This window comes from Amblyraja radiata, chromosome 45, assembly GCF_010909765.2.
Source record: "Amblyraja radiata isolate CabotCenter1 chromosome 45, sAmbRad1.1.pri, whole genome shotgun sequence".
NCBI lineage: Eukaryota > Metazoa > Chordata > Chondrichthyes > Rajiformes > Rajidae > Amblyraja > Amblyraja radiata.
Window position 1 is genome coordinate 11,978,488 of NC_046000.1, and position 27,615 is coordinate 12,006,102.

The 27,615-nt window shown below is 48.2% G+C and overlaps 2 protein-coding genes across 3 annotated transcripts in view; one reads left to right on the forward strand and one right to left on the reverse strand.

Annotated features, from left to right (window-relative positions):
- The window catches only part of LOC116968490 (acylphosphatase-2-like), a 36,989-nt gene extending 9,733 nt beyond the window's left edge, over positions 1–27,256 (reverse strand). The window contains exons 1-3 of one of the 2 annotated variants that reach the window (XM_033015259.1): positions 27,198–27,256; positions 15,299–15,458; positions 4,217–4,233 (exon numbers count right to left, since the gene is read on the reverse strand). In XM_033015259.1, the coding sequence (XP_032871150.1) occupies positions 4,217–4,233; positions 15,299–15,377 (96 nt within the window). In that variant the 5' untranslated portion in view covers positions 15,378–15,458; positions 27,198–27,256. Of the gene's footprint in view, positions 1–4,216; positions 4,234–15,298; positions 15,459–25,697; positions 25,756–27,197 lie in introns of those variants that run through there. The other variant, XM_033015258.1, reaches the window with a different exon arrangement.
- On the forward strand, positions 17,618–21,988 carry LOC116968489 (probable G-protein coupled receptor 75). Its single transcript, XM_033015257.1, has 2 exons — positions 17,618–18,003; positions 20,205–21,988. Exon 2 carries the CDS (start codon positions 20,315–20,317, stop codon positions 21,863–21,865), a length of 1,551 nt encoding a protein of 516 aa, XP_032871148.1. The 5' UTR covers positions 17,618–18,003; positions 20,205–20,314; the 3' UTR covers positions 21,866–21,988.
- Positions 27,257–27,615: the final 359 nt, after the last annotated feature.

The window sequence follows — 27,615 nt, forward strand, 5'->3', positions numbered from 1 at the left end:
TCGAGTAGATGCACAGAGTCTCTTGCCCAGAGTAGGGGAATCGAGGACTAGAGGACATGGGTTTAAGGTGAAGGGGAAAAGATTTAATAAGAATCTGAGAGGTAACCTTTTTCACACAAAGGGTGGTGGGTGCATGGAACAAGCTGCCAGAGGAGGTATTTGTGGCTGGGACTATCCCAACATTCAAGAAACAGATACTTGGATAGGACAAGTTTGGAGGGATATGGACCAAATGCTGGCAGGTGGGACTAGTGTGGTTGGGACATGTTGGCCAGTGAGGGCATGTTTGGCCGAAGGGGCTTTTTCCACACCGTATCATTCCAGTTGGAACTTAGTAAATTGAGTTAATCAAATGAATTTGAAACGAAAAGCTATTATCTGTAATGGTGGGCAGGTAGCGACTGGATTATCATAAAATCCCATCTGGTTCACTAAAGCCCCTGAGGCAAGGAAATCTGGCTTGCTTATCCTGTCACGCGACTCCAGATGCGGCAGGCTTTTAATTGGTTCCTTAGTTCTGGCGCAATTAAGATGGGCAATTACTGGTGGTCAATACTCCACGAACATGTAAGTGAAAAAATCTGCAACAGAAATCCGCTTTGTAAGAAGTGCCTTATAATTGCCTTCATGAGAACGAACAGCATCATCATCTCACTTCACATATGCTGCTGAGTGCTTAGGTCTTCTTTTGCGCTCATTCCGAACTTCGGTCACGGTGGCGCAGCGGTAGAGTTGCTGCCTTACAGCGAATGCAGCGCCGGAGACCCGGGTCCGATCCCGACTACGGGTGCTGTCTGTGCGGAGTTTGTACGTTCTCCCCCCCGTGCCCGCGTGGGTTTTCTCCAATAGAGTAAGACTGGTGGGAGAACTGGGAGAGGGGGGGGTTGGGGATGGAGAGAGAAAGCAAGGGCTATCTGAAGTTAGAGAAGTCAATGTTCATACCGCTGGGGTGTAAATTACCCAAGCGAAATATGAGGTGCTGCTCCTCCAATTTGCGCTGGGCCTCTCAGAGAGTTGTGAGTGTGGAATTCTCTGCCTCAGAGGGCGGTGGAGGCCGGTTCTCTTGATACTTTCAAGAGAGAGCTAGATAGGGCTCTTAAAGATAGCGGAGTCAGGGGATATGGGGAGAGGGCAGGAACGGGGTACTGATTGGGATGATCAGCCATGATCACATTGAATGGCGGTGCTGGCCTACTCCTGCACCTATTGTCTAACTCAGCAGGTGAGGCAGCATCTCTGGAGAAAAGGAATGGGCGACGTTTGAAACGTTGCCCATTCCTTATCTCCATAGATGCTGCCTCACCCGCTGAGTTACTCCAGCATTTTGTGTCTACCTTTGATTTTATCCAGCATCTGCAGTTCGTTCTTACATATTATGTATTTTCAGAGCTTGCGCCAGGGGCTAGGTGCCTCAGCTGCCAGGCATGGGAAGAGTCACAGGCCATACACCATGATTTTCTGATAAGTAGCAGTCGAGATTGCTTGCCCATGGCGTGTGTTTGGAAAACGTGGACAAAGCTGCATTATCTTTCATTCAAAAAGGCCATCAAGTGATATCTTCTGGATAAAATCAGCTTCACCTGAATGGATCTGTGAAGGGGAGCTCAAGTTTGACTAATCTGATCTGAGGAGTTGGGTTGAGAAGAAAGAGCTCCCTGCTGCTTTCAAACCGGCATCAAAGAATCGCTGGCAGCCATTTGAATAGGCAGACAGACCCTACGATGCTGCAATGGAACGTCAGCTGATAGAATAAACCCTAAACATGATGGAGGACTTGAATTCCTAGAGGCAAAATACGATCAAAGGGGGAGGTGGACAGTTACTGAAACGCTCGTGAGGGAAGATTTTAATTTAATTTAGTTTAGGGATACAGTGTGGAAACAGGCTCTTCGGCCCACTGAGTCCGTGCTGACCGACAATCGCCCCGTACAGTAATGCCATCCTACATACTAGGGATTAGGATTTACAGAAGCCAATTAACCTACAAACCGGCTGTTGAAACGATCAGACTCACACATAGTGATTGGAATCCATAGTCTTTTATTAGCAACTCTGCGGAAGAAACACTAGGTGCTTTCCTCTCCATGTATGCAGCTAGTCTAACTAGAGAGAGAGAGAACTCACTATCACGTCTGTGGGCGGGTTCTGGTTCTGGTTCTGGTTGATTACTTAGCAAACACCTCATCAGTGGCTATCTCGCGCAGGTCGGAGTAAGTAGAGCAGTGATTACATTTTGAAGTCGGCCTTTTTGACCACGTGTCTTTTTGACCAAATCCCCTTTTTAAATGACTTAACTTCAGGAGCAGCGCGTGTGTTGGGTGGTAACATATTCCATTCCCTTATCGTCCTTGGGTAAAGTAAGTAAGTAAGTAAGTGGCCAAGTATTCACATACAAGGAATTTGCCTTGGTGCTCCGCCCACAAGTAACAACATGACATACCGTGACAGTTACGAATGACTCAGAAAACACTAAACATTAATAATAATAAAACATTAATGATAAAACACCATTGATCAAGCATGTGAAACAACAAAATACCAGATCAAAGGGAGGCTACAGATTTTTGGCTGTTGAGTAGAGCAACTACTCGTGGATAAAAACTGTTTTTATGTCTGGCTGTGGCAGCTTTGACAGTCCGGAGTCGCCTTCCAGAGGGAATATTGGTAGCAAAATTGATTGAAATTTAGCGAGCTGATGATGTTGGGACCGTTATTTTGTCTTGTTTCATGGGCCGTTGGTGCTCTGGGACGACGAGAGATTTGGATGGCGTGATTTTGTGAATCTCCTTGTAAATTGCCTGGTTCTGCGGAGCTCTAGGGTATCCCATCCGAGAGAAGTCAGCACATTATTCACGCTTGATTTGCACTTGTAGTCATTACATACAAAGCGAGCTGCTCGGTCGGTGTTGTACTTTCTCCAGGGTGATCTTGTTGTTGTTGTTGAGAGCAGGGGCGGAAAACCCGGGGGGGGCCAGAGGGGACACGTCCCCCCCATGTTTTGAGAGGTGGGGGACATCCCCCCACCAAGTTTTTGCCATCCGGATTTTAAAATCTCCGCTCTCCGCGAGACAGTGGAGGTGGGACTGCTGATCGAGGGCGCCGATTGGACGGGAGAGACGGCGGTCAGCAGGCAATGGGGGCGGGACGTGATGATTCAGCGCGATGATTGGAGGAGGGAGGGGGGGACGGACTGAGGATAGAGTGCGGTGATTGGAGGGGGGAGACGTGGCACAGACCTGCATCTCATCCCCAGCCAGGATCGATCCTGGTCGGCTCTCCGCCGCTGTCCCGTCTCTACCCGAGTGCCCCTCACACGGGTGGCCAGAGAGGTCGTCAGTCAGACGCGAGCTGTACCCCCAGGCCCGCGCAGAGAAGCAGCGCTAAACCCAGCTCAACTCTGCCTGTCCCGACAGGTTAACCTGCCTGGGCCTGCGGGAAATATGGCCAGCGCGGAGAAGCAGCGCTGGTTTCCCGTCAGGGCTGTAGTTAACCCGGCGAGACAGGCAGAGTTGAGCTGCATTTAGCGCTGGATTGAGCCTCCGAAGCCTCGCGCGTGTGAGTGTGCGCATGAGCGCGCGGCTGACAAAAAATTGTGTCCCCCCCTGTCCCCTCCATGTTTTGATAGCAAGTTCCGTGCCTGGTTGAAAGGATCCCATACCGCTCCACAATGCTCCAATTTGGGCCTGACTAAGGACTTGTAGGCATTCTCTTTGACGGATGTACTACACGTGTGAAAATTTATTTTGAGAAGGCCGAGAGTTCTATTTGCTTTTGAGTGACTTAAGGAATGTGCAGCATGTATAATCTGCATGGTAACATATATATATATATATGGTACTAACACACTAATCTACACCGGCCAATTATCTAAACTAAAAATGTTTAAGAAGGAACTGCAGATGTTGGAAAATCGAAGGTAGACAAAAGTACTGGAGAAACTCAGCGGGTGAGTTTCTCCAGCACTTTTGTCAACCTAAACTAAAAACCCTTCTTCAGACGAATTCAGTATCATCGTTTACTTGTATGTGCTGAGCAGACTGACGGTACTTACGAAGAACGTGGAAAGTCAAAAGAATTCCTCAGAAAATTGGAAGTATCGATTCGCACCCCCTCCCCTTCAATGAGTACATACTCACTTTTGACAGTCCGGTACCTTGTGTGACATAGGGAGGACATAGTGGTGAGAAACGGACCCGTTGGGAGTCAGCAATCTTACCTTTCGGAAAAAGACACCTGGAAATGAAAAGGAAATAAAAATAAATCATTCGCCATTTCCTACAGAGAGTGCCGCTGCAATGTTTGAGGGATGTATCCCAGGTTCCCAACAGTCTCAAAGTGAGCAACAGAGCACAAATATACATTTTCCACTCAGAACTCAGATCGAGCGGCACGGTGGCGCAGCGGGTAGTGTTGCTGCCTTGCAGGGCTTGCAGTGCCAGAGACCCGGGTTCGATCTCCGTACAAGGGTGCTGTCTGTACGGAGTTTGTACGTTCTCCCCCCGTGACCGAGATCTTCGGTTTCCTCCCACACTCCAAAGACGTGCAGGTTTGTAGGTTAGTGGTTTTGGTGTAAGTGTAAATTGTCCCTAGTGTGTGTAGGATGGTGTGAACCTGGTGGGCCGAAGGGCCTGTTTCCGCTCTGTATCTCTGAATTGAACTGAACAGTCTATCTGAATGATGTCGAAACAAGGAGCTGCAGATGTTGATCTATACACAAAGCACTGGAGTAACGCAGCAGGTCGGGCAGCATCTCTGGAGAACATGGATGGGTGATGTTTCCGGTCGGGAGCCTTCTTCAAAAGTCTTGTATTGCATCCCTGGTTACTGAGGCAGCCTGGATTAGAGTAGTTTAGAGATATAGCGTGGAAAAAGGTGGATAATTCCCATCCTTTTAGAAGCATCTGCATCATGAGTTAAAAATTGATATACTGCCAGAGATATTTGCTCAGTTTTTTTCGAGCGAACTAGGCTGTTTTCACATGGTCGCGGGGTGAATTTTGACTGCATCCCCCAATAGAAGGTTTACCAAAGCCTGAAGAAGGGTTCCCACCCATAATGTCACCTAGCCATGTTCTCCAGGGAAGCTGCCTGACCTGCTGCGTTACTCCAGCATTTTGTGTCTTTGCTTGCCATTAGAGTTAAGGGCCTGTCCCACTTTCACGACCTCTGCCGAGTTTGCCCTTGACTCATACTCGCAGCATGGTCGTCACAAGGTCGTAGGAGGCCGTGATGCTAGTCGTAGGTACTCATGGCATCAAGTAGGTCAGGGACTTCTTTTCTAGCCTGATGAAAAATGTCCACGAGTAAAAAAGGTTGTGAATTAGGTCGTGAAGTGGGACAGGCCCTTTAGGCTGAGAACATGAGACAAAGGCTTAAAAACTATTGAAAATGGTGTCGCATTTATTGCAATCGTTTAGCAGATGTATAGTTCTTTTTTTCCACCATTTTATCAAAGCAACATCTATTAATTTATTAGAAATTAATCAATGAAGAAATTTAATGCATAGCACGATTAATCCAGTGCCAAAAAGGAGAGCAGCTAGTGGAACTCAGCGGGTCATAGAAACATAGAAAATAGGTGCAGGAGTAGGCCATTCGGCCCTTCGAGCCTGCACCGCCATTCAATATGATCATCCAACTCAGCATCCTGTACCTGCCTTCTCGCCATACCCTGATCCCTTTAGCCACAAGGGCCACATCTAACTCCCTCTTAAATATAGCCAGCATCTAGGGAGGAACTCAGTGGGTCAGACAGCATCTAGGGAGGAAATGGGCAGCTGACATTTAAAGTCAAGACCCTGCATCGAGACTCTTCATTCCAGCATCTGCAGTCTCTTGTGCCTCCACAACTATTCCAATGTTTGACTTTGTTACAGATTAAATAGACAGCAGTGATCACACTACTGGCCTGAATGAATCCCACCATAAATTGGAGGAGCAGCACCTCATATTTCGCTTGGGCAGTTTACACCCCAGCGGTATGAACATTGACTTCTCCAATTTCAGGTAGTCCCTGCTTTCTCCTCCCCTTCCCTCTCCCACAGCCCACTGTCTCCGCTTCTTCCTTTCTTCTTCCCGTCCCCCCACATCAGTCTGAAGAAGGGTCTCGACCCGATACGTTGCCTTTTTTCTTTGCTCCATAGATGCTGCCTCACCCACTGAGTTTCTCCAGCATTTTTGTCTACACTCCTGTTGAATGTAAATTGCGGGAGCCCCAGCAATTTTTGTTGTCAAGCAGATGATTGAGGGAAGCGGAGGTGGATGCAAAATGCCGGAGTAACTCAGCGGGACAGGCAGCATCTCTGGAGAGAAGGAATGAGGGAAGTTGGTTTGTTTTGGGATGAGAGTCAACAGCAAGATGCAGTGGGATAAATGTGGCTGCTACTCTGCAGGGCCGATTAATGGCAAGACTCAATCCTGAGTTAGAGTTCAGAGACCAGCAATGCGTATCTCCCTCTGTGGCCCCACTGATAAACTGACCAAATTGGAGTTGGGCAATGTCTCGTGACTGAAATTAGGCAGTGATTAGGCGGTGATGGAGCAGATATGTTGTCCAAAGTTCATTTTAGTATCAAACTTAACATCATGATGGTGAGCGATCCGACTGAATCTCACACAGTTGACTGCGAGGGGAATGGACTAGTTTGAGAAAGAGTTTGTGACTCTGGGCAAACGCTGAAAATTACTTTCATGTATATGTCAAAAATGCTGGAGAAACTCAGCGGGTGAGGCAGCATCGATGGAGCGAAGGAAATAGGCAACGTTTCGGGTCGAAACCCCTGAAGAAGGGTTTCGACCCGAAACGTAGCCTATTTCCTGCACTCCATGGATGCTGCCTCACTCGCTGAGTTTCTCCAGCATTTTTGTCTACCTTCGATTGTTCCAGCATCTGCAGTTCCTTCTTAAGCAAAACTTCATGTATATGTCATCCCCTTTGCAGAGCAATCCATTAAAATAAATAAACACCTTGTTTATGCATTCAAAGCCAATCGCCCATCACCACTGGAAAAAAAATCATCAATTTTGTGAGATGAATCCATCTGTTCCCCTGCTGCTCAGGGAATAATCTGATGAGATAACGGTGACCATAGATAAGACTAAACGTTATCACCAATACGAGAAGAGTCCTTGTCAGACCCCTTTTAACGGAGGAAGCTTTAATCTTGATTGCTAAGGGTGATAAAACTGCACTACTCTCAGTCCACACAAATAATCCTGCTGTATTTTTTTGCTGCAGATCTGAAGTTAAACCTCTGCAGCAATTATTGAGATGCCTGTCCTGTGCGGGTTAGTGGCGGAATAGCATGCCTTTCGGATATGTGGCTTGCAGCACCACCAAGAGGACAGAAAGGGTTTCGGCCCGAAACGTTGCCTATTTCCTTCGCTCCTTAGATGCTGCTGCACCCGCTGAGTTTCTCCAGCACTTTTGTCTACCTTCGATTTTCCAGCATCTGCAGTTCCTTTTTAAACACTGGACAGAAATACACACTGGTTTTAAACCCAACACACTCAAGAATTGGTATTTAGTTTAGAGATACAGCACGGAAACAGGCCCCAAGGCTCACCAAATCTGAGCTGACCAGCCATCCCTGGACATTAACACTATCCTACACACACTACGGACAATTTACATTCATACCAAGCCAATTAACTTACAAACTTGTACGTCTTTGGAGTGTGGGAGGAAACCGAAGATCTCTGAGAAAACCCACGCAGGTCACGGGGAGAACGTACAAACTATGTGCAGACAGGCACCCTTAGTCATGATCGAACCTGAGTCTCTGGCGCTGTAAGGCAGTAGCTCGACCTATACGCCATTGTGCCGATAAAGTGAAATAGTTGTTGTTAGCAGCAAAAACCATAATCGTTTAAAACATTAGCGACGCAGTGGTGCTGGTTAACGACGGGAATGGTGACGGACGAACCACACATCTCTGTCCTCCAGTTCCTGCCGACTTCCGCCGCTGGAAGTATAGGATTTTGGTGTGTGTGTGCTTTATCATCGTTCCTTACAATGCCGTGTATGACAGTGATCGCAACTTCTGCTGAAGTGAGGATGGCCGTTGGCTCGCTAGGAGCTCATCCGCCCTTTGACAGGTCTTGCTTTTGGTCCTGCTGGGGGCCCTCTGACAGCCCCCTCCTCACCTGGCAAACCAGGTGGGGGAGACGGTTTAGTCGCCGACTATCCGACAATAGCAGCAAACATACTGGCAGTCAAAGGTATAAAATAGCAAGTCACTGATCCCCAACTTGTGACCTTCTGCTTCATTTTTCCCAATCCAGATTGTAACCTACCATGTATAGGAACGGCAGATGCTGGTTTACACCAAAGATAGACACAAAATACTGGAGTAACTCAGCGGGACAGGCAGCATCTCGAGAGAGAAGGAATGGATGATGTATTGGGTCAAGACCCTTCTTCAGACTGAGAGTCATGGACTGGAATCTGAAGGTAGACAAAAATGCTGTAGAAACTCAGCGGGTGAGGCAGCATCTATGGAGCGAAGGAAATAGGCAACGTTTCGGGTCGAAACCCTTCTTCAGACTCTGTCGTACTGGAATCTGAAGAAGGGTCTCGACCCGAAACGTCACCCATTCCTTCTCTCGAGATGCTGCCTGTCCCGCTGAGATACTCCAGCATTTTGTGTCGACCTTCCATTGAAACCAGCATCTGCAGTTCTTTCCTACACATACTATACTTTATTGTCAGGTACAGTGAAAAGCTTTTGTTGCGTGCCATCCAGTCAGCAGAAAGACAATATATGTTTATATGATACAGGATGAGGGAATAACGTTTAATGCAAGGTAAAGCCAGCAAAGTCCGATCAAGGATAGTCTGAGGGTCACCAGTGAGGTATAGTTGAGGCTGGGACTATGCCGATGTTTAAGAAACAGTTAGACAGGCACATGGATAGGACAGGTTTGGAGGGATATCGGCCAAATGCGCGGGCAAGTGGGACTAATGTAGCTGGGACATGTTGGCCGGTGTGAAGAAGGGACTCGACCCGAAACGTGGCCTTTTTCCTTCGCTCCATAGATGCTGCCTCACCCGCTGAGTTTCTCCAGCATTTTGCCTATCAAGGAGGAGGGTTGTCATTTGAGGAGAGATGGTAAAGAAGAGATTATTATCCACTCGGAAGAATGACGTGATCTCATTGAAACCAACAGGGTTCGGAAGGGATTAACACAGCGTTTCACAACCGGGGTTCCCTGGAAAGCTAGGGTTCCACGAGAGGTCGCTAGCGGTTCTGAGGGAAATAGTGATAAATAGGCTAATCAAATGTAAATGCATTTTTTAGTCATTTTTGTGTTTAATTTCATATTCGTAAATTTATTATACACGTACAGCATATTCTTTGAAAATTCTTGGGTATTATAATAAAGTCTTCAACCTGTTATATCGTTTAAAAGTACAGGTGCACAACCTTTTATCCGAAAGCCTTGGGACCAGACACTTTTCGTAGTTCAGAATTTGTCGGTCTTCGGAATGGAAATTTTTTAGCGTAGATTTTAATGGCTGGCTCAGTGGTAGAGTGCTCGGCTCATATCCGCAAGGTCGCGAGTTTGCGCCTTGATCCCGGCAGTTACTCGGTCGCGAGTTTGCGTCTTCAATGTAGTTTTTTCTAGCAGGATAAATGTCTGTATGAAATGCAGTGTAGGAGAGGTGTACTGACTGTGTGGGCAGAACTTTGGAAGTGATTGCCCACCAGTCTAAAAAGCCGCTGTGTCTCCCTGTCCCTGGGATAGCACGGGACGATCAAACAGCACAATACCCCCCTCCCCCTCCAACTCCAGAGGAATCCGCTCCCCGATGGGCCGCTACGGCGACAAGTGGCAGTTCGCCCACAGCCCGAGCTGCGCCCCCTCATCCGCCACCCCAAGAACAAGACGTACCTTGCACACCATCAGCTTCTGCCCCTACGTGTTCCTCTGGAGTTGGAGCGGGGCTGGGCTGGAGTTGCTGCTGGCTGTGGGTCTCTGGGATCTCCGTGCTTGCAGTGGGCCTGGGGGTCGGTGCCCCGTTGGTCCTGACGTCTCCGGCCACCCCCCTGGACTGGAGCTGAGACTGTGAACTGTACCGCCCTTGCCCCCTCCCTCTGCAACTGCAAACAACCCCACTCTCCTGCAAGGGCGGTACAGTTCCCGGAGGATGGCAGGTGGCCGGAGACGTCAGGACCAACAGGAACCCGCTCCCCGATGGGCCCCTACGACGCCCCGAGCTGCGCCCCGTCATCCGCAACCCAGGTTCCTCTGTAGTTGAAGCTGCTGTTGGCTGTGGGTCTCTGGGATCTCCGTGCTTGCAGTGGGCCTGGGGGTCGGTGTCCCGATGAGGGGGCGCAGCTCGGGGAACGGCTTCTGGTGGTCCTGACGTCTCCGGCCAGTTTGCAGTTTTCCTCTGGAGTTGGAACGGGGCTGGGCTGCTGTTGGCTGTGGGTCTCTGGGATCTCTGTGCTTGCGGTGGGCCTGGGGGTCGGTGTCCCGTTGGTCCTGACGTCTCCGGTGACTGGCACGGTCCTGCTCAAAGATCCTATAGCGGAGCTATAAGATCTTTGGTCCTGCTGGCATCGCCGACTTGAAGACAGTGCAAAGCCCCCGCGCCGGTGCAATGAGCGGGGAGCTGGAGAGGGGAGGGAAGGGGTCACACACATGGCCGGGAAGCAGAGGGGTGTAGGTGGGGTGAAACTGAAGCGAGCGACAATCTGCTGCTGCCTGCCCCGCTGAGTTAAAAAGTTCCCACGCAAGACTCACGAAACACTGTGTATCGTGAGTCTACCGTGGGAACTTTTTAACTCAGCGGGCAGGCAGCAGCATATTGTCAATTATTAACCCTCCCGCGCAATATACCCTCACCTTCTCTTTTATGAATGGGGATTTAGTTCCCCTTTCTTCGAGGACCGACCGGAGGTTCCGCTGTCACCTCTGCGGGCCGCCCTCGGTGAACGTTTTCAAGGACCTTTCTTCAAGGACCGAAAAAAATGGCCGCTATTCGGAGGTTTTCGTTATTTGGATCTTCGGATAAAAGGTTGTGCACCTGTATAATAATCAGAGGGAATTATATTTAGCGACGTCTAGACGGCGCCAGGGCGAAACGGCCTCTAGTGGTCAGTGGACAAGAGCTGTACGTGATGGATTCGTGTTTCATCAAGTGTCTCACTCGAGTACAGTCGCATACACGGTCTCCATCAGTCCTGTCTGTGCTCCCTGGCGTACAGGTACAGTCCCTCATTTTTACGTTGGGGCTCCCTGAGACATGAAAATCACTTCAAGGGTTCCGCAAGGGTAAAAAGGTTGAGAAACATAGACAATAGGTGCAGGAGTAGGCCATTCGGCCCTTCGAGCCTGCACCACCATTCAATATGATCATGGCTGATCATCCGACTCAGTATCCTGTACCTGACTTCTCTCCATACCCCCTGATCCCTTTAGCCACAAGGGCCACATCTAACTCCCTCTTAAATATAGCCAATGAACTGACCTCAACTACCTTCTGTGGCAGAGAATTCCACAGATTCACCACTCTCTGTGTAAAAAATGTTTTTCTCATCTCAGTCCTAAAAGATTTCCCCCTTATCCTTAAACTGTGACCCCTTGTTCTGGACTTCCCCAACATCGGGAATAATCTTCCTGCATCTAGCCTGTCCAACCCCTTAAGAATTTTGTAAGTTTCTATAAGATCCACCCTCAATCTTCTAAATTCTAGCGAGTACAAGCCGAGTCTATCCAGTCTTTCTTCATATGAAAGTCCTGACATCCCAGGAATCAGGTGAAACGCTGGATTAACAAGATAAATGTGAGGGTCTACGACTAGGGGCGTGGGGGGAACATTGGAATTCTCTAGAATATAAAATGGTGGAAATCTTTTGCGTGTGTGCATATCTAAGAACTGATTTGTGAACTCTAAAGGAACTAAGATATTTGGGAATTGAGGAGGGATTTAAGGGAACCAAGATATATGGGAATTGAGTGGGAGATCAAGGGGGAAGCACGACATATGGGGATTGAGTGGGAAAGTGGATGAGGCAGAGGATTACTCATGACTCCATGGAGTGATATAGATCAGGCTCAAGAGACCTTATAAATCACTCCGGTTTCTATTTATTTTGTTCTTAAAATGTTGGTTGATGATATATGGTTCCCTCGACCAACCGAACCTCACCACATTCCACAATTATAGTCTGTGCACTACTTTTAAATTCAACACTTCCATTTCTGCATTGAAAATAAGAACTGAAAATGCCAGGAATGCTGAAGAGATCAGACAGAAACCGGGGGAAGAAAAGCAGAGTTAACGTTCATCAGATCAGAACTGGACAAAGATAGAAATAAAACAGGTTTGACATTTACTTCTATCTTTATTCATGTGGTTACTTATTGTGGCACAGGCCGCTATTTGGCTCACTGGCTCCTTCGTGGCTCTCAGCAGGGTATTCCCATTATTACCCCTCTTATTTCGCTGTAGCCTCGTAAATTATTCCTCCCACATGTTCTCCCTTGTTTTGGTACTTGCCTAAGCGGTAATTTACAGCGGTTTACCAGCACGTTTCGGGACAAAGGAGGAAACGGAAGCACGTGGGGAAAGCTCTTGTGGTCAGAGAGAGAGCGCGCAGATTCCACGCTGACAGCACCCACGTTTAGAATGGAAACCAGGTGGCTGAAGCCTTGAGGCAGCAGCACTAATCGTTCCTGCTACTGTGCCACCCACTGATCCATCACGTTAGTTCATTTCTAACACCTAAATAATGTGTATTATTCTCTTTTATTGTTTAGTTTAGAGATATAGTTCGGAAACAGGCCCTTCGGCCCACCGGGTCCGCGCCGACCAGCGATCCCCGCACGTTAACACTATCCTACACCCACTAGGGACAATTTTTACATTTACCAAGCCAATTATCCTACAAACCTGGAGTGTGGGAGGAAACCGAAGATCTCGGAGAAAACCCACGCAGGTCACCTCTGTAGTCATTAGATATCAATTCTTTGGCTCCAGTTTTTGTTATTTAGCTTTTGCTAGAACTAACAGCAGTTTTAAACCATTTGCAGGCGTGGAACTTAAAAAATATCTTAAGAAACCTACCGTAGAAATTTATTTTGTCAGAGGGTGGTGATTCTGTGGAATTCTTTGCCACAGAAGGCTGTGGAGGCCAAGTCAGTGAAAGGCAGAGATAGGTAAGATTCTTGATTAGTACAGGTGTCAGAGGTTATGGGGAGAAGGCAGGAGAATGGGGTTAGGAGGGAGAGATAGATCAGCCAGGATTGAATGGTGGAGTAGACTTGATGGGCCAAATGCCTAATTCTACTAACTGGAGCCAAAGAATTGATATCTAATGCTTTTTAGTTTTAGTTTAGGTTAGAGATACTTCTCCGTGGATTGTCACCATGTCGTGGTGGAGACGCATGTGTGGTCCTGAGATCCTGAGATCGATGCCGTCTGGAGCTATGCTCCTGGTAGGGCCACCCATGGCGGTAAGGTCGAGGGGGAGGTCTCTGACAAAGAGCAAACCAACCAAGACCTCAACGGTGGAACAGGCGGAGGATGATGGCTGACCTTAGTGGAGCGTCACAATGGTTGGGAAGGCGGATAAAGGCAGCAACAGAAAACGGTCTCCGGTCGTCTTGGACTCCATGCCACTGGATCCTATCCCAGATCTGTCAAGGAATGTGGGGAGGCTGTCTGTGCACCAGTCTCCCCACTTTTAAACAAAGTCACGCTCCATATAGGGAATAGCACCCTGGAGACACCCATGGTTAGCCATGACCGAAGGGGGCCTAAGAGGAAGAAATCTAGAGATACGGCACAGAAACAGGCTCTTCGGCCCACCGGGTCCGCACTGACCAGCGATCCCCGCATATTAACACCATCCTACACACAACACACTAAGAACAATTTTTACATTTACCAAGCCAATGAACCTACACACCAGTACATCTTTGGAGTATGGGAGCAAACCGAAGATCTCGGAGAAAGCCCACGCAGGTCACAGGGAGAAGGTACAAACTCCGTACAGACAAGCACCCGTGGTTGGGATCGAACCCTGGTCTCTGGCGCTGTGAGGCAGCAACTCTACCAGTGCACCACCATTAGGGAAAAAAAATTCTAAAGCACCAACCCTGACCCTCGACGTCTGAGAGTTTTCAGCGCATTCCTTTGGGAAGTTTCGAAACAGAACACACAGAATTACTTCACAATCAATATTTAGGAATAGTTAACATCTCTGACCACACACCCACCAAACAGGATAATTAAAAAAAAACTAAAAGACAGCACGTTACTCACTGGTGAACAGTGCAGTTTAGTTTAGTTTAGAGATACAGCGCGGGAACAGGACCTTCGGCCCACCGAGTCCGCGCCGCGCCGCGCCGACCAGCGAGCCCCGCACATTAACACTATCCTACACACACTAGGGAGATTTTTTTTTACACAAGCACTGTAAGGCAGCAACTCTACCTCTGCGTCACCGTGCCGCTTTAAACATGGGTATTCAGGAGAGGGTAGACCCAGCTTGGCCTACATATGACTCAGCAATGTGGCAGACTGGTCACGTCTCTGAATTAAGTCAGTTTCCACAAAATAAGCGTGTTTATTTATTTACTTTCTGTGCACAGAAATCTCACCCGAACAAATTTCTATTCTGTATCCCATGTTATTTTGGCAGTGAATCTGGTGGCAGATAAGACACAAAATGCTGGAACAACTCAGCGGGACGGGATGCATCTCTGGAGAGAAGGAACGGGTAACTGGATAGCATTAGGAGAGGCAGATTTTATCTCCCCTCCTGTCCGTTCCTATCTTGGCCATCTTTAGTACCATGTTCACATCAGGCAATTGAACACAGACAGGATTATGGGAACGTCAGCTACGGTTAAATGCTGTACAGGTACTTTTTAACATTCGGTAACATTGGAATTATTCGTTACAATCCATATTTTTCCTACAGATTATCCGTAGTGCAACACTCTCTATGGTATTTGTAGCTCAAAAATCGGTCCTTTAAATAAATATTACAGCACAGCATAAGTGATGAATCTAGAAATGCAAAGGGCATTCAAATATTCACTGCCTTACACAGATGTGCAAAGTTCTGACTTAAAGAGTTGTCAGCCACACCTGCCAAAATAGGCTTATAACGCAGATAAATTTCCCTTGCATCTCCTTTTTCTGACGGCTTCTGCCTTTTTGTGAGTTTTGCTGGGCTATTTTCAGCTGACTCCCTTCCTCCAGCCAGAGAAAGGAGATGAAATGAAATTAAAAAGCAGAGAAAAGGAAAAATGCTTGCCCCCCCCCCCGCATCACACCAACCCTGTACAATTCCGAAGATCTCGTAATCCACGGTTTTCAGCCCTGTGGCGGTGGAGCTCATCCTCTGAAGCCGATGCATACAAACGAGGGCGCTGTCGTCTGAGGGCTGAGCCACTGCTTCTGCCTGTAGCCTCTACAGGATCCGAATGGGAACAAAATCCTGCCATCAGTCAGAGGGAGAGGAAGGAAACACAGGAGAGAATGATAATGAGGGGTGTTTACAAAATGGTGAAAATGTATTATATAATGTTCAACTCGCATTACAATATATTTACATATATTCATCAGAAACTAATTTGGGAGCTTTATAATACATTTTATGTGAGCTGACAACATTGCACATGAAATTTCAAGGCACGGGTTTGTTCACCAATTTAGATGCGTTATCATTTCAGGTGAAATAAATCGCAATAGAATATTACATGTACATTAATCACAACATTTGATTTTTTAAACATTTATTTTCCCCAAAGAAATGTTCTCATGTACTGTTGTTTTGAACACACAGTACTAATTTAATTGCAGATTGTTTTTCACCCAAAGTTGACAGGTGATAAAGCGCAGGATTTTCTCAATTTGCTATGGTGGTCAGCTGTTCGTTTTGCTATTCACTGTTATGGGCCTGTCCCAGTTAGACGATTTTTTTAGGCAACTACAGGCGACTAGTTTGTACAATACAATACAATACAATACAATTTATTTGTCATTTGGACCCCGTTGAGGTCCAAACGAAATGTCGTTTCTGCAGCCATACATTACAAAACGAAAAAGACCCGAGACACAACACAATTTACACATACATCCATCACATCGCTGTGATGGAAGGCAAAAAAACTTATCTCTCCCCTGCACTCCCCCCCGATGTCAGAGTCAAAGTCAAAGCCCCCGGCTGGCGATGGTGATTGTCCCGCGGCCATTAAAGCCACGCCGGATGATGCAAGGCCGCACACCGGGTCTTGGTGTTAGAGCCCCGGCGGGCGCTCGCAAAGTCCCGCGGCCATTCCAAGCCACGCGGGGCGATGGTGTAAGGCCCCGCTCCAGGTTCTCTTCAACCCCGCAACTCGGGCGGGAGAAGTCGCCGCTGCGGAAGCCCCGAAAAGCGGTCTCCCAGCAGGGACCCGCGGGCTTCCGGTGTTGCCGTCCGCCAGACCCGCGGTTGTAGCCTCCGAAGCTCCGGAGGTCGGGTCGCAGCAGCGCGCCACCACAGCTCCACCCGCTCCGGACTCGGCCAGCTCCACGAAGGTGAGTAGGACCGCAGCTCCGCGACTGGAGCCCCAGGTCGTTCCTGTTGGAGGCCGCTCCACGTTGCAGCCCCAATGACAACGGAGACCCAACAAAGAAAAGGTCGGGTCTCCCGTGCAGGGGAAAGAATTTAAAGTCCCCCCCCCCCCACACACACACACAACCCCCGACAAAAAAATAATAAAAACTACATAGAAACGAGACAAAAATAATAAACAGACAGACGGACTGCAGAGGCCGCTGCTGACGAGAGTCGCGCCGTCCACTGTCACCACATGTTCGCCGGGAGAAGTCTCCTCAGTCGCGCAAAAAGCCGTAGCGTCTTTCTGGTCATGTTGAAAAATTTTCAGCGACAGTGGGTGTGAGGCCAATGAGCGTAGCTTGACTTCTCCTGACGTAGGTTGTCGCCAAGATGACGTGGGTCATCGCTGTTTTTTTCGGCGACCTGCTACGGCTATGACAGTCGCCGGCAGTTGCCTAAAAACTCGCCAAGTGGGACAGGCCCATTAGAATAACACTCTCCAAACCCTTGTTCTACTACAACTTCTTGCATTTGGGCAATCAGAACCTTTAGTCAGAATAGAGGGGTCCTCCCCTGTGACCTATGGACCTAATAGGCAACGTTTCGGGCCGAAAAGTTACCTATTTTCTTCGCTCCATAGATGATGCTGCACCCGCTGAGTTTCTCCATCATTTTTGTGTACCTTCTAATCCTGTGTGTGGACTCGCTAAGAAGAAAATATCAGAGATATATGTCCTGTTCCACAGAAACTGCAGCTGCCAGTACTTGCATGTGCTCCAGCCATATATTCCATTCTGAGTGGTGTATGGCTCTTATATAAATGGTACATGGCTGCACACCTCAGCCAACCAGTGTGATGTGCGTTTATAAGTACTCGTACATGCACGTATATGGGGTGATGTAAAAGGAGGACATATTTGGACCCAGAGATTGGTTGAAAATTACCATCAAAATAATGGGTTTTAAAACAAAAAATGAAACATGCATCCAATCACATTCGTCGGAGAAGCTTCATCAATCAGTGCCAACCTGTCAATAAATGCTTCACAGCCACAGCTTGGAAGCAAAACACATTTCCAATTCGTACGTACTTGTAGTTTCCATGGTAACAGTCCTTAGAAACCAGATTGCTCTGGACTGCAGCATCGGATGAAAAAAAAGCTTGTTTAACATTGAGACCGCAATGTATGTTTGCGTATTGAGTGGACTGATTGATTAGCTCTCCGTGTTAACATCTGGCTTTGCATTTTTTTGCAATGTGGACGGGTTTCTGGTCAGCGTTTGATGCAACCTGTCGGGCCTGAGAATTTCTGATTCCCTCAGCCATCAATGTCAAATGCTGCAGTACCGAGCCCGAATGCCAAAGTGTCGTCTCATGGAGGTTTAGAACATCACCGATCACAATCAAAATGTGAGCCTGTGATCAAAATCAGGCCGAGTGGTATGTATTGGCATTTAATTAGTTTTTGAGTAACGATTCTGCGAATTAAATGCCATTAGTTCATTGCAAAATCTATTTTAATTCAGACATCTAAAGTACCAGGAATGTACATTTTATTCTTTACTCTTTCATGTGTTTCGAACATAAAACTGTTAGAAATGACCTGCAGAATGTTTATTTTCCTTTCTTCCAAAGGTGTTGAAAATGTTATACGTATATATAGTACAGTACAACATTGAACTAATTGTTCTTGATGTTTGAAATGAAATATATATATGATACTAACGCTTTTGGGACACAGCATGTAACTGTTATATATGTGTAACTGTGTGTGTCTCTGTAGCAATCAGCAGCAGTACAAAGAAGACATTTCAAATCCATGGATGACAATTGCAGTGTCAGCATTGTGCAATCTGTACACACCTCCGTGAAGCTTTTCTCCCCATCATTTCTTGGAATCCCTATCAATGTTATTTTAAACTGTACAATAACACATTATTCTCACAAAGAAAGGGTGAGAGAGCTAATCTAGTGGGATTGCACCATGTGCAGGAAACAGATTGAGGGGGAATATTACAAGGCTGGTCCCAACCAACTTCAAGTTGAAGGTGCAACAGCTAATTAGTGACAAATTATGCTTTTTGATGGGTTAAAGCAACAATGTTGACCCTACATACGATGTAGGCCGCTTGCAACAGCAGCCCTGTCTTAAGTAGAGACTTAAGACTAATGCCCCTGTCCCACTTAGGGAACCTGAACGGAAACCTCTGGAGACTTTGCGCCCCACCCAAGGTTTCCGTGCGGTTCCCGGAGGTTGCAGGTGGTTGCCAGAGGTTGCAGGTAGTGGAAGCAGGTAGGGAGACTGACAAAAACCTCCGGGAACCGCACGGAAACCTTGGGTGGGTCGCAAAGTCTCCAGAGGTTTCCGTTCAGGTTTCCTAAGTGGGACAGGGGCATTAAGTGGATTTCAGTTCTAAATGACTGATTGGTTATTAATTTCTTAACAGTTGGAGAGTATTTCCCAAGTGCACCATATATCTTTTGTAGCAGAAGTGATGAACAGAAGTGAGAAGATTGAAAGGCAACTTGATAAGAGAGCTTTAAGGAGGGTCTCGACCCGAAACGTCACCCATTCCTTCTCTCCGTAGATGCTGCCTCAACCGCTGAGTTACTCCAGCATTTTGTGTCGACCTTAAGATAATTAAAGTTCTAATTAAAGATCATCCTTCTAAATTCCAGCGAATACAAGTCCAGTCGACCCATTCTTTCATCATATGTCAGTCCCGCCATCCCAGGAATTAACCTGGTGAACATACGCTGCACTCCCTCAATAGCAAGAATGTCCTTCCTCAAATTAGGAGAGCAAAATTGTACACAATACTCCAGGTGCGGTCTCACCAGGGCTCTGTACAACTGCAGTAGGACCTCTTTGCTCCTCAACTCAAATCCTGTGCACAAACAGAAGATTCCACAGTCACTGATCAGCCATGATTTCAAAGACACTAAACAAATCTCTTCCAGTTTCCATTTTCCTACTAAGGCAGTGGAACGGTGGCACAACTAATCAAGCCTGATCTGTGATGCTGTCTGTGTAGTGTTTGCATGTCCTTCCTGCGATTGCAAACATTTGCGATGGGTGCTCTGGTTTTCTCCCACATCTTACAGGAATGGGGGTTTGAAGTTAAATAGCAATTGTAAATTGTTCCCAGTATGCCACTAGTCAAATCTCGGGGGATAGACACAAAGTGTTGGAGTAACTCAGCGAGTCAGGCAGCATCTCTGGAGAAAAAGAATGGGTGATGTTTTGTTTGGGTCGGGACCCGTCTTCAGGCTGAAATTAGGGGGGGGGGGGGGACGACTGGAGGTAGGAAAAGGCATGACCCTCTGAGTTACTCCAGCGCTATGTGTCTATCTTCAGTATAAACCAGCCTATGTAGATCCTTGGTAGACAAAAGTGCTGGAGAAACTCAGCGGTTGCGACAGCATCTATGGAGCAAAGGAAATAGGCAACGTTTCGGGCCAAAACCCTTCTTCAGATATGTAGATCCTTCCTATGCAGAATAGGGGGGATTGTTTAGAATATGAGGAAAATATGAATGAGATTACTGTGAATGGGTGCTTATGGTCAGCATGGACTCAGTGGGCTGAAGGGTCTTTTTCTCTCCCGCATTACCATAATGATATATTATTTCTGTTTTCAGGAACCACAATTAATCCATCCAAATACTTTCTGAAATTGCCATTTGTACAACTAAACGCTACCTGAATGGATACCCAACCGTATTTTATAAAATAAAAGCTCCTTTTCAAAATGAACTCAAGTCTGGAATGTATTTTCCCTGTGCTCACCGACTGCTTTCCAGGCAAGAATCAAACGCAAGTGCAAACAGCCATCCACAGGGCCACACTGGCCACCTGCACCCTTTTGCTTATCCTGGTATTCTGCCTTGGCTCCTACGGGAATCTAATTGTCTTCTCGTCCTTCTTCAATCCATCTTACAGAAAATTCCGGACCCATTTTGACTTCATGATTCTGAACCTGTCGTTCTGTGACCTCTTCATCTGCCTCGTGACCGCCCCCATGTTTGGCTTTGTGATGTTCTCCAATGATGGGAGCAGCATGTCGGACACTTTCTGCTTCACCTTCCACCTCACCAGCACAGGGTTTGTGATCATGTCCTTGAAAACGGTGGCGGTTATTGCTGTCCACCGCCTGCGTATGGTGCTGGGACAACAGACGAACCACTGCTCCTCCTTCCCCTGCAGACTCTTTTTCACCATCATCTTGTGGGTCATTAGTTTCACCTTGGCCACCTTGTCGGCCATGACCAAGTACCACAGCTCCAAGATCTGCGTGCCGCTGCTGGGGCTGATCAACGAAGACGGCAAGGCCATCCTGTACACATACGTTGTGGACTTCACCCTCTGTGTGGGCATCGTGGCCGTGTCCTATGCAATGATCGCACAAACTCTGCACAAGAATGCACAGATACACCGGTGCCCCGTAATTACCGTGGTCGACCCCAAAAACCCTGACTCCTTTCTCCCTCCTGAAGGCCCATCTTTATACAGAAAACAGAAATCCAACAAAGCACCCCATGTCCAGATACATCTGCACGCCTCCGTCCAAAGTAAAAATGCTGTTACTTCCAATAAAAAGCTTGAGCAAACTGTGAATCTTTCCGCTGTTAAGGATTCCAAAGCTGTCGTGACTTGTATTATGATACTACTATCAGTGGTCTGCTGTCTACCACTGGGTATAGCACTGGTGCATGATGTCTTATCTTCAGAAAACAGTTTTATCATCTATCAGTTTGAGCTGTGTGGATTAACCTTGGTGTTTTTTAGGTCAGGCCTCAACCCGTTTATCTATTCACGAAACAAATCTGGCCTGCGTAAGAAGGTGGCTTGGTGTACGCACCTCGTGGCCCTGCTGCTGTGCTGCAAGCAGAAAACGAGGCTGAAAGCAGTGGGAGATGGCAGCCTGGTTGCGAACAGGAACAAGTCTTCTCACCACGACACCAACTCGGCGTATATCCTCTCTCCCAAACCGCAGAAAAAGCTTGTTGACCAGGCCTGTGGTCCGAGTCATTCAAAGGATGTCTTTGCCTCCGTCGAGCCTCAACAAAGAGTACAAAGCTCCACGACACCTATCAACACTAGGACAGAGCCCTATTACAGTATCTACAATACCAGTGCCCTCCAAGAGAACAGCACTCCAACACGCCTGCAGCCCAAAAGGCAAAACTTAGGGTCAGCTCAGTCCTATACTGGAATGTACTACCACATCTCAAAGACATCAGATTTCATGCAGGACTATGACAGCACCTCTGCCAAACGTATTCCTATTCCATCTGTCTAAACCTGCCACCTGTCTATGTGAAGAGTAAAACAGGAATGGACAAATTTCCCGTGGCAAGAATGTTTTTGCTAGAAAGCAGACCTCTCTATTAACAATTATCAGCAATATAAAGTCTGTTTCCTTTATTGTCATTCAAACTTTTAGTTTGAACGAAATTGTAGTCATGACAGAGAATAAAATAACAGAACACACAATGAACACAGTTTAACATCCACCACAGTGAGTCTACCAGTCACCTCCTCACTGTGATGGATGGCAAAAGTCTTAAAGTCCTTATCTCTTCCTTCCTTGTTCTCCCTCTGCATTGAAGCGATCCAGGCTTTCAATGTTGGGCCCCCGCCGGGTGATGGTAAGTCCCGCGGCCGAATCCGAGCTCCGCGAACGGGCCGGTTCAAACTCCGCGGCCCGGGGCGGATGAAGCTGCCACCCTCCAGTCCAGCGGACAAAGCTGTTGTTGCGGGAGCTCCGGAGAATCGGTCACCAACCTGGGACCTGTGAGCTCCCGATGTTGTCGTCCACTGAAGCCTCCGAGGCTCCGTCCGGTCGGGTCGCCGCCTCCGCAGCGCCACCTCAGCCCTAAAGTCGGCCCGCTTCGCGATGGTGAGTCCTGGCTCTACCTCCAGAGCCTCGAGGTCGGTCCCAGTTGGAGGCCGCCAGCTCCGTGATTAGGCCTCAGCGCAGACGGAGATACAACAAAGAAAAGGTCGCACCCCCCCCCCCCCGAAGGAAGAGACTAAAACAAGTTACCCCCACCCCCCACACATACACAACTAAAAATAAACTAAAACATACGTCCAACAGGGCAAAAGAAAACACCAAAAAAGGAAAAGACAGACGGACTGCAGGCGAGCCGCAGCTGCCACTTAAAAGTACTGCTGATGATAGGGCACTGTACTGTTAAATGTAAAACAATGAACATTGGTTATTATCTAACAATCCATAAAACTCTGGTCCAGCATGGCTTTTGTATGTTCCCAGCCAGATGACATGGATATATGCTGCAAATTGTATGAATGTTCTCCCAAATTGTGAAAAGCCACAGGACATTATTGGTGTCAGAGCGGTTGATATAACATTAAACAGGTTTCTGGAACAGGTGGAAACCATGTCCAACTCTGCATAAATGAGTCTCTAATATGATTTTCAGTGGCGACGGACTTTAGCTAAACGATTAAACTGGGATTGCTCTCCTTGGCAGATACCATTTGAAAGGAGATTTAATGGAGATGATGCACAAGATAATGATCAGCTCAGAGGCAGTCATTAGAGAAAACCTGGTGTGGCTGACAGTTCAAGGATGCAGGACACAGATTTTAAATAATTTAGTTTAGTTTAGAGATACAATGTGGAAACAGGCCCTTCAGCCCACTGAGAGTGTCTTATTAGAATGTGGTAAGGATTGTCGAGTAAGATTCCTAAGCCCTCCGGTTAAAAGTTTCATGAGGGAAATTTATGTGAGGGAAAACAAAAGGAAAGAGTGCAGAGATTTAAAAGGATGTTGCTGGGGCCTGTTTAATTGAAGCTTTGAAATACAAGTTTTTGTGTGAATCTGAAGCCATTATAATGGAAGAAACACACCTGTGGAGAGAGCAACCCAGAGTTAATATTATCTGAGTGTTAATAATGCAATGAATACATGTGTGGGGAGAGAGAAAGAGAGAGAGGAACCCCGAGCTAATAATCCAAGAAACCTATCAATGGAGAGAGAGTTAGAGAGAGGGGGGAGAGGGAGAGAGGGGGAGAGAGAGAGAGGGGGGGAGGGAGAGAAAGAGGGAGGGGGAGGGGGGAGAGAGAAAGGGGAGAGAGCGAAAGGGAGGAAGAGGAGAGGGGAGGAGGAAGAGGAGAGAGGGGAGAGGAGAGCGGAGGATAGAAGAGAGGGAGAGAAGAGAGGGAGGAGGGAGACGAGCGAGAAGAGGAGAGAGAGAGGGAGAGAGGGATGAAGCGGGGGAGGGAGAGAGGGAAGGAGGAGAGGGGGAGAGAGGGAGAGAGAGGGGGAGAGAGAGAGGAGGAGGAGGGAGAGGGAGAGAGAGAGAGAGGAGTAGGAGAGAGAGGGGGAAGAGAGGGAGAGAGAGTAGGAGAGAGAGGGGGGAAGAGAGGGAGAGAGAGGGAAGAGGGGGAGGGAGGAGAAAGAGAGGGGGAGAGGGGGAGAGGGAGGGAGGAAGAGGGAAGAGGAGAGAGGGAGATGAGGAGAGGGGAGAAAAAGGGAGGGGGGAGGGAGAGAGAGAGGGAGGGGGAGAGAGGGGAAGGGAGACTGGGAGAGGGGGCGAGGAGAGGGGAGAGACAGAGAGATGGAGGAGGAGGGAGAGAGAGAGAGAGAAGGGGAGGGGGAGAGGAGAGAGAAGAGGGGGGAGAGGGGGAGTGAGAGGGGGGGACAGATAGAGAGAGGAGAGGGAGAGGGAAGAGAGGGAGAGACAGTGAGAGGGAGAGAGGAAGGGAGAGAGAGGGAGAAAGGGAGGGGGAGAGGAGAGGAGAGGGAGAGAGAGTGGAGAGGGAGACTGGGAGAGGGGAGAGGAGAGAAGAGGGGGAGAGAGAGGGAGAGAGGAGAGAGTGAGAGATGGAGGAGGAGGAGGGAGAGATAGAGCGAGAGAAAGAGGAGAGCGAGAAAGGGAGGAAGCGGGAGGGAGGGAGAGAGAGAAGAGGAGAGAGGGAGGGAGAGAGAGAAGAGAGGAGAGGGAAGAGGAGAGAGGGGAGAGGGAGAGAGAAGGGGGAAGAGGAGAGAGGGAGGGAGAGAGGGAAAGGGGAGAGGAAGAGGGGAGAGGGGAGAGGGAGGTGGAGGGAGAGAGAGAGAGGGGAGAGGGAGGGAGGGGGAGAGTGGGAAAGGGGAGAGGGGAGAGGAGAGGGGAGAGAGGGAAAGGGGAGAGGAAGAGGGAGAGGGAGAAAGAGGGGAGGGGGGGGGAGAGGGGAGGAGAGGGGGGGAGAGAGAAGAGGGAGGAGAGGGGAAAGAGGAGAGGAGGAGGAGGGGAGGGCGAGAGAGAGAAGAGAAAAGAGGAGGAGCGAGAAAGGGAGGTAGAGGGGGAGGGAGAGAGGAACGAGGAAGAGAGAGAGAGGGGAGAGGGAGAGAGGAGGGGAGAGGAGAGGGAAAGGGGAGAGGAAGAGGAGAGGGAGAAAGGGAGGAAGAGAGAAGAGGAGAGGGAGGGAGAGGGTGGAGGGAGAGAGAGAGGGGAGAGGGAGGGAGGGGGAGGTGGAGGGAGAGAGAGAAGAGAGGGAGAGAAGATAGGAGATGGAAGAGGAAAGGAGGGAGAGGGGAGAGCGAGAAAGAGGAGAGGGAGAAAGGGAGGAAGAGAGAAGAGGAGAGGGAGGGGGAGAGAGAAGAGAGAGGGAGAGAGAGAGAGGAGAGGGAGAGAGAAGGGGGAAGAGGAGAGAGGGAGGGAGAGAGGGAAAGGGGAGAGGGAGAGGAAGAGGGGAGAGGGGAGAGAGGGAAAGGGAAGAGGAGGGAGAGAGAAGGGGAAGAGGAGGGAGAGAGGGAAGAGGGGAGAGGAGGGAGAGAGGGAAAGGGGAGAGGAAGAGGAGAGGGAGAAAGGGAGGAAGAGAGAAGAGGAGAGGGAGGGAGAGGGTGGAGGGAGAGATGGAGAGAGGAAGGGAGAGAGAGGGAGAAATGGAGGAGAGAGGGAAGAGGAGAGAGGGGAGAGGAGAGAGGGAGTGAGGTGGAGGGAGAGAGGGAAAGGGGAAAGGGAAGAGGGGAGAGGAGAGAGGGAAGAGGGAGAGACAGTGAGAGATGGAGGAGGAGGAGGAGGGAGAGAAAGAAGAGAGGGAGAGAAGAGAGGAGAGGAGGGAGGGAGACAGACTCTGAGGTAATATTACTACAGATAGACGACGTTGAAGCGCAACTGACCAGTTCTGCCGCTGACGGACACGAGGCGCCGCCCGGAGACGGAGACGGAGACGGAGACGGAGACGGAGACGGCGGGAAACCCCGGGCCGGGGGGGGGGGGGGGAGGGGGGGGGGGGGGGGGGAGGGGGGGGAGGGGGGGACCTGCAGTCCGCGCATGCGCCGGGCGGGGAGCGCGGGCGGCACGCGGGGTCGCCGGGCCCACTGGGCATGCGCGGACACCTCGAGCCCGGGGGCGGGAAAACACCAACGTTACGTTTCAAATTTGAAATGCCGTTGGTGGCGCCTGGAGACTAACACAGAGAGAGAGAGAGAGTGTGGCAGAGAGAGATAGAGAGAGAGGGAGAGAGAGAGAGAGTGTGGCAGAGAGAGAGAGAGAGAGATATAGTGTGACAGAGAGAGAGATAGATATATATATAGAGAGAGAGAGAGTGAGAGGGAAATATATATATAGACAGAGAGTGACAGATATATATATATATATATATATATATATATATATATATATAGAGAGAGAGAGAGAGAGATAGATAGAGAAATAGACAGAGATGGAGAGATAGAGAGAGATATATAGAGAGAGAGATAGACAGAGAGAGAGAGATAGACGGTGAGACGGAGAGAGAGAGATATATAGAGAGAGAGAGAGACAGATATATATATATAGAGAGAAAGAGAGAGAGAGACAGATAGAGAGATATATAGAGACAGAGAGTGAGACAGAGAGAGATAGACAGTGAGAGAAGGAGAGATAGACAGAGAGAGGGAGAGAGAAATATATATATAGACAGAGAGAGTGAGATATATATATACATAGAGAGAGAGAGAGAGATAGAGACAGATATATATATATATATATATAGAGAGAGAGATAGAGAAAAAAGAGGTAGAGAGAAAGAGAGATAGATAGACAGAGATATATAGAGAGAGAGATAGAGTGGTAGAGAGATAGAGACAGAGAGATAGAGAGACAGAGAGATAGACAGAGAGATAGACAGAGGGTGAGAGTGATAGAGAGAGATAGACAGAGAGAGAGAGGGGCAGAAAGAGAGAGATAGACAGAGATAGAGAGAGAGACAGAGAGAGATAGACACAGAGAGAGAGTGACAGAGAGGGTGACAGACGGAGTGACAGAGAGGGTGAAAGTGACAGAGAGAGAGACACACACAGATAGTAACAGAGAGAGAGGTACACAGACAGATACACAGTGAGAGAGACAGACAGAGAGAGAGACACACACATAAACACAGACAGACACAGTGACAGAGAGAAAGACAGGAAGTGACAGAAACACAGAGACAGAGAGAGCCTTGTGGAGATATTCCATCACAGGGCAGATCTTAAACCACGTGGAGTTAATGGAGGTGGCAGTCCGGCAGGTAATGGGATCAGACTGTGCTCTGTCCCTGGAAACGCACAGATAAACAATGCATGGAGCCGCAGGCTGATCTTGCAGTAATTTACACGAAATATCATCTGTTTTTCATTCTGCAAAGGTTGAATTACCTTTTTCTCAAATGCACTTTAAATTATCCTGTCTCACTTTTGCGTTTTGCCACTTACAGCCTCGTGAACATGTCCAAACCCGTTTGATTGATTGGAATATTCATTGAAACTAGTCAGACTAGTGAGTTATTGAGGGAAATCGTTGCCGCCTCCTTTCTTCATTCTTGTTTATAACCATAAATAAAACTGCAGAGTTGAGTTATAACCAAAAATAAAACAGAGTTTTAGGTAGCTGGGTGTGCCTTCCCACCATTTCTATACATCCCCCCAAAATTCTGGTGCAAAGATCAGCAATAGATGGTTGAAACAACCACTATGTTTTAACATTGATATTCCAAGGAGGGTTTAGGCCAATTTGGAAGAAAGTTAATCGATTTTTGGGTCAAGCCAACTTCGGTTCAACTTTATGTAACCTCTA

Excerpts from the sequence above, each read along its gene's own strand:
- LOC116968489 (XM_033015257.1), top strand. The coding sequence starts at position 20,315 with ATGAACTCAAGTCTGGAATGTATTTTCCCTGTGCTCACCGACTGCTTT.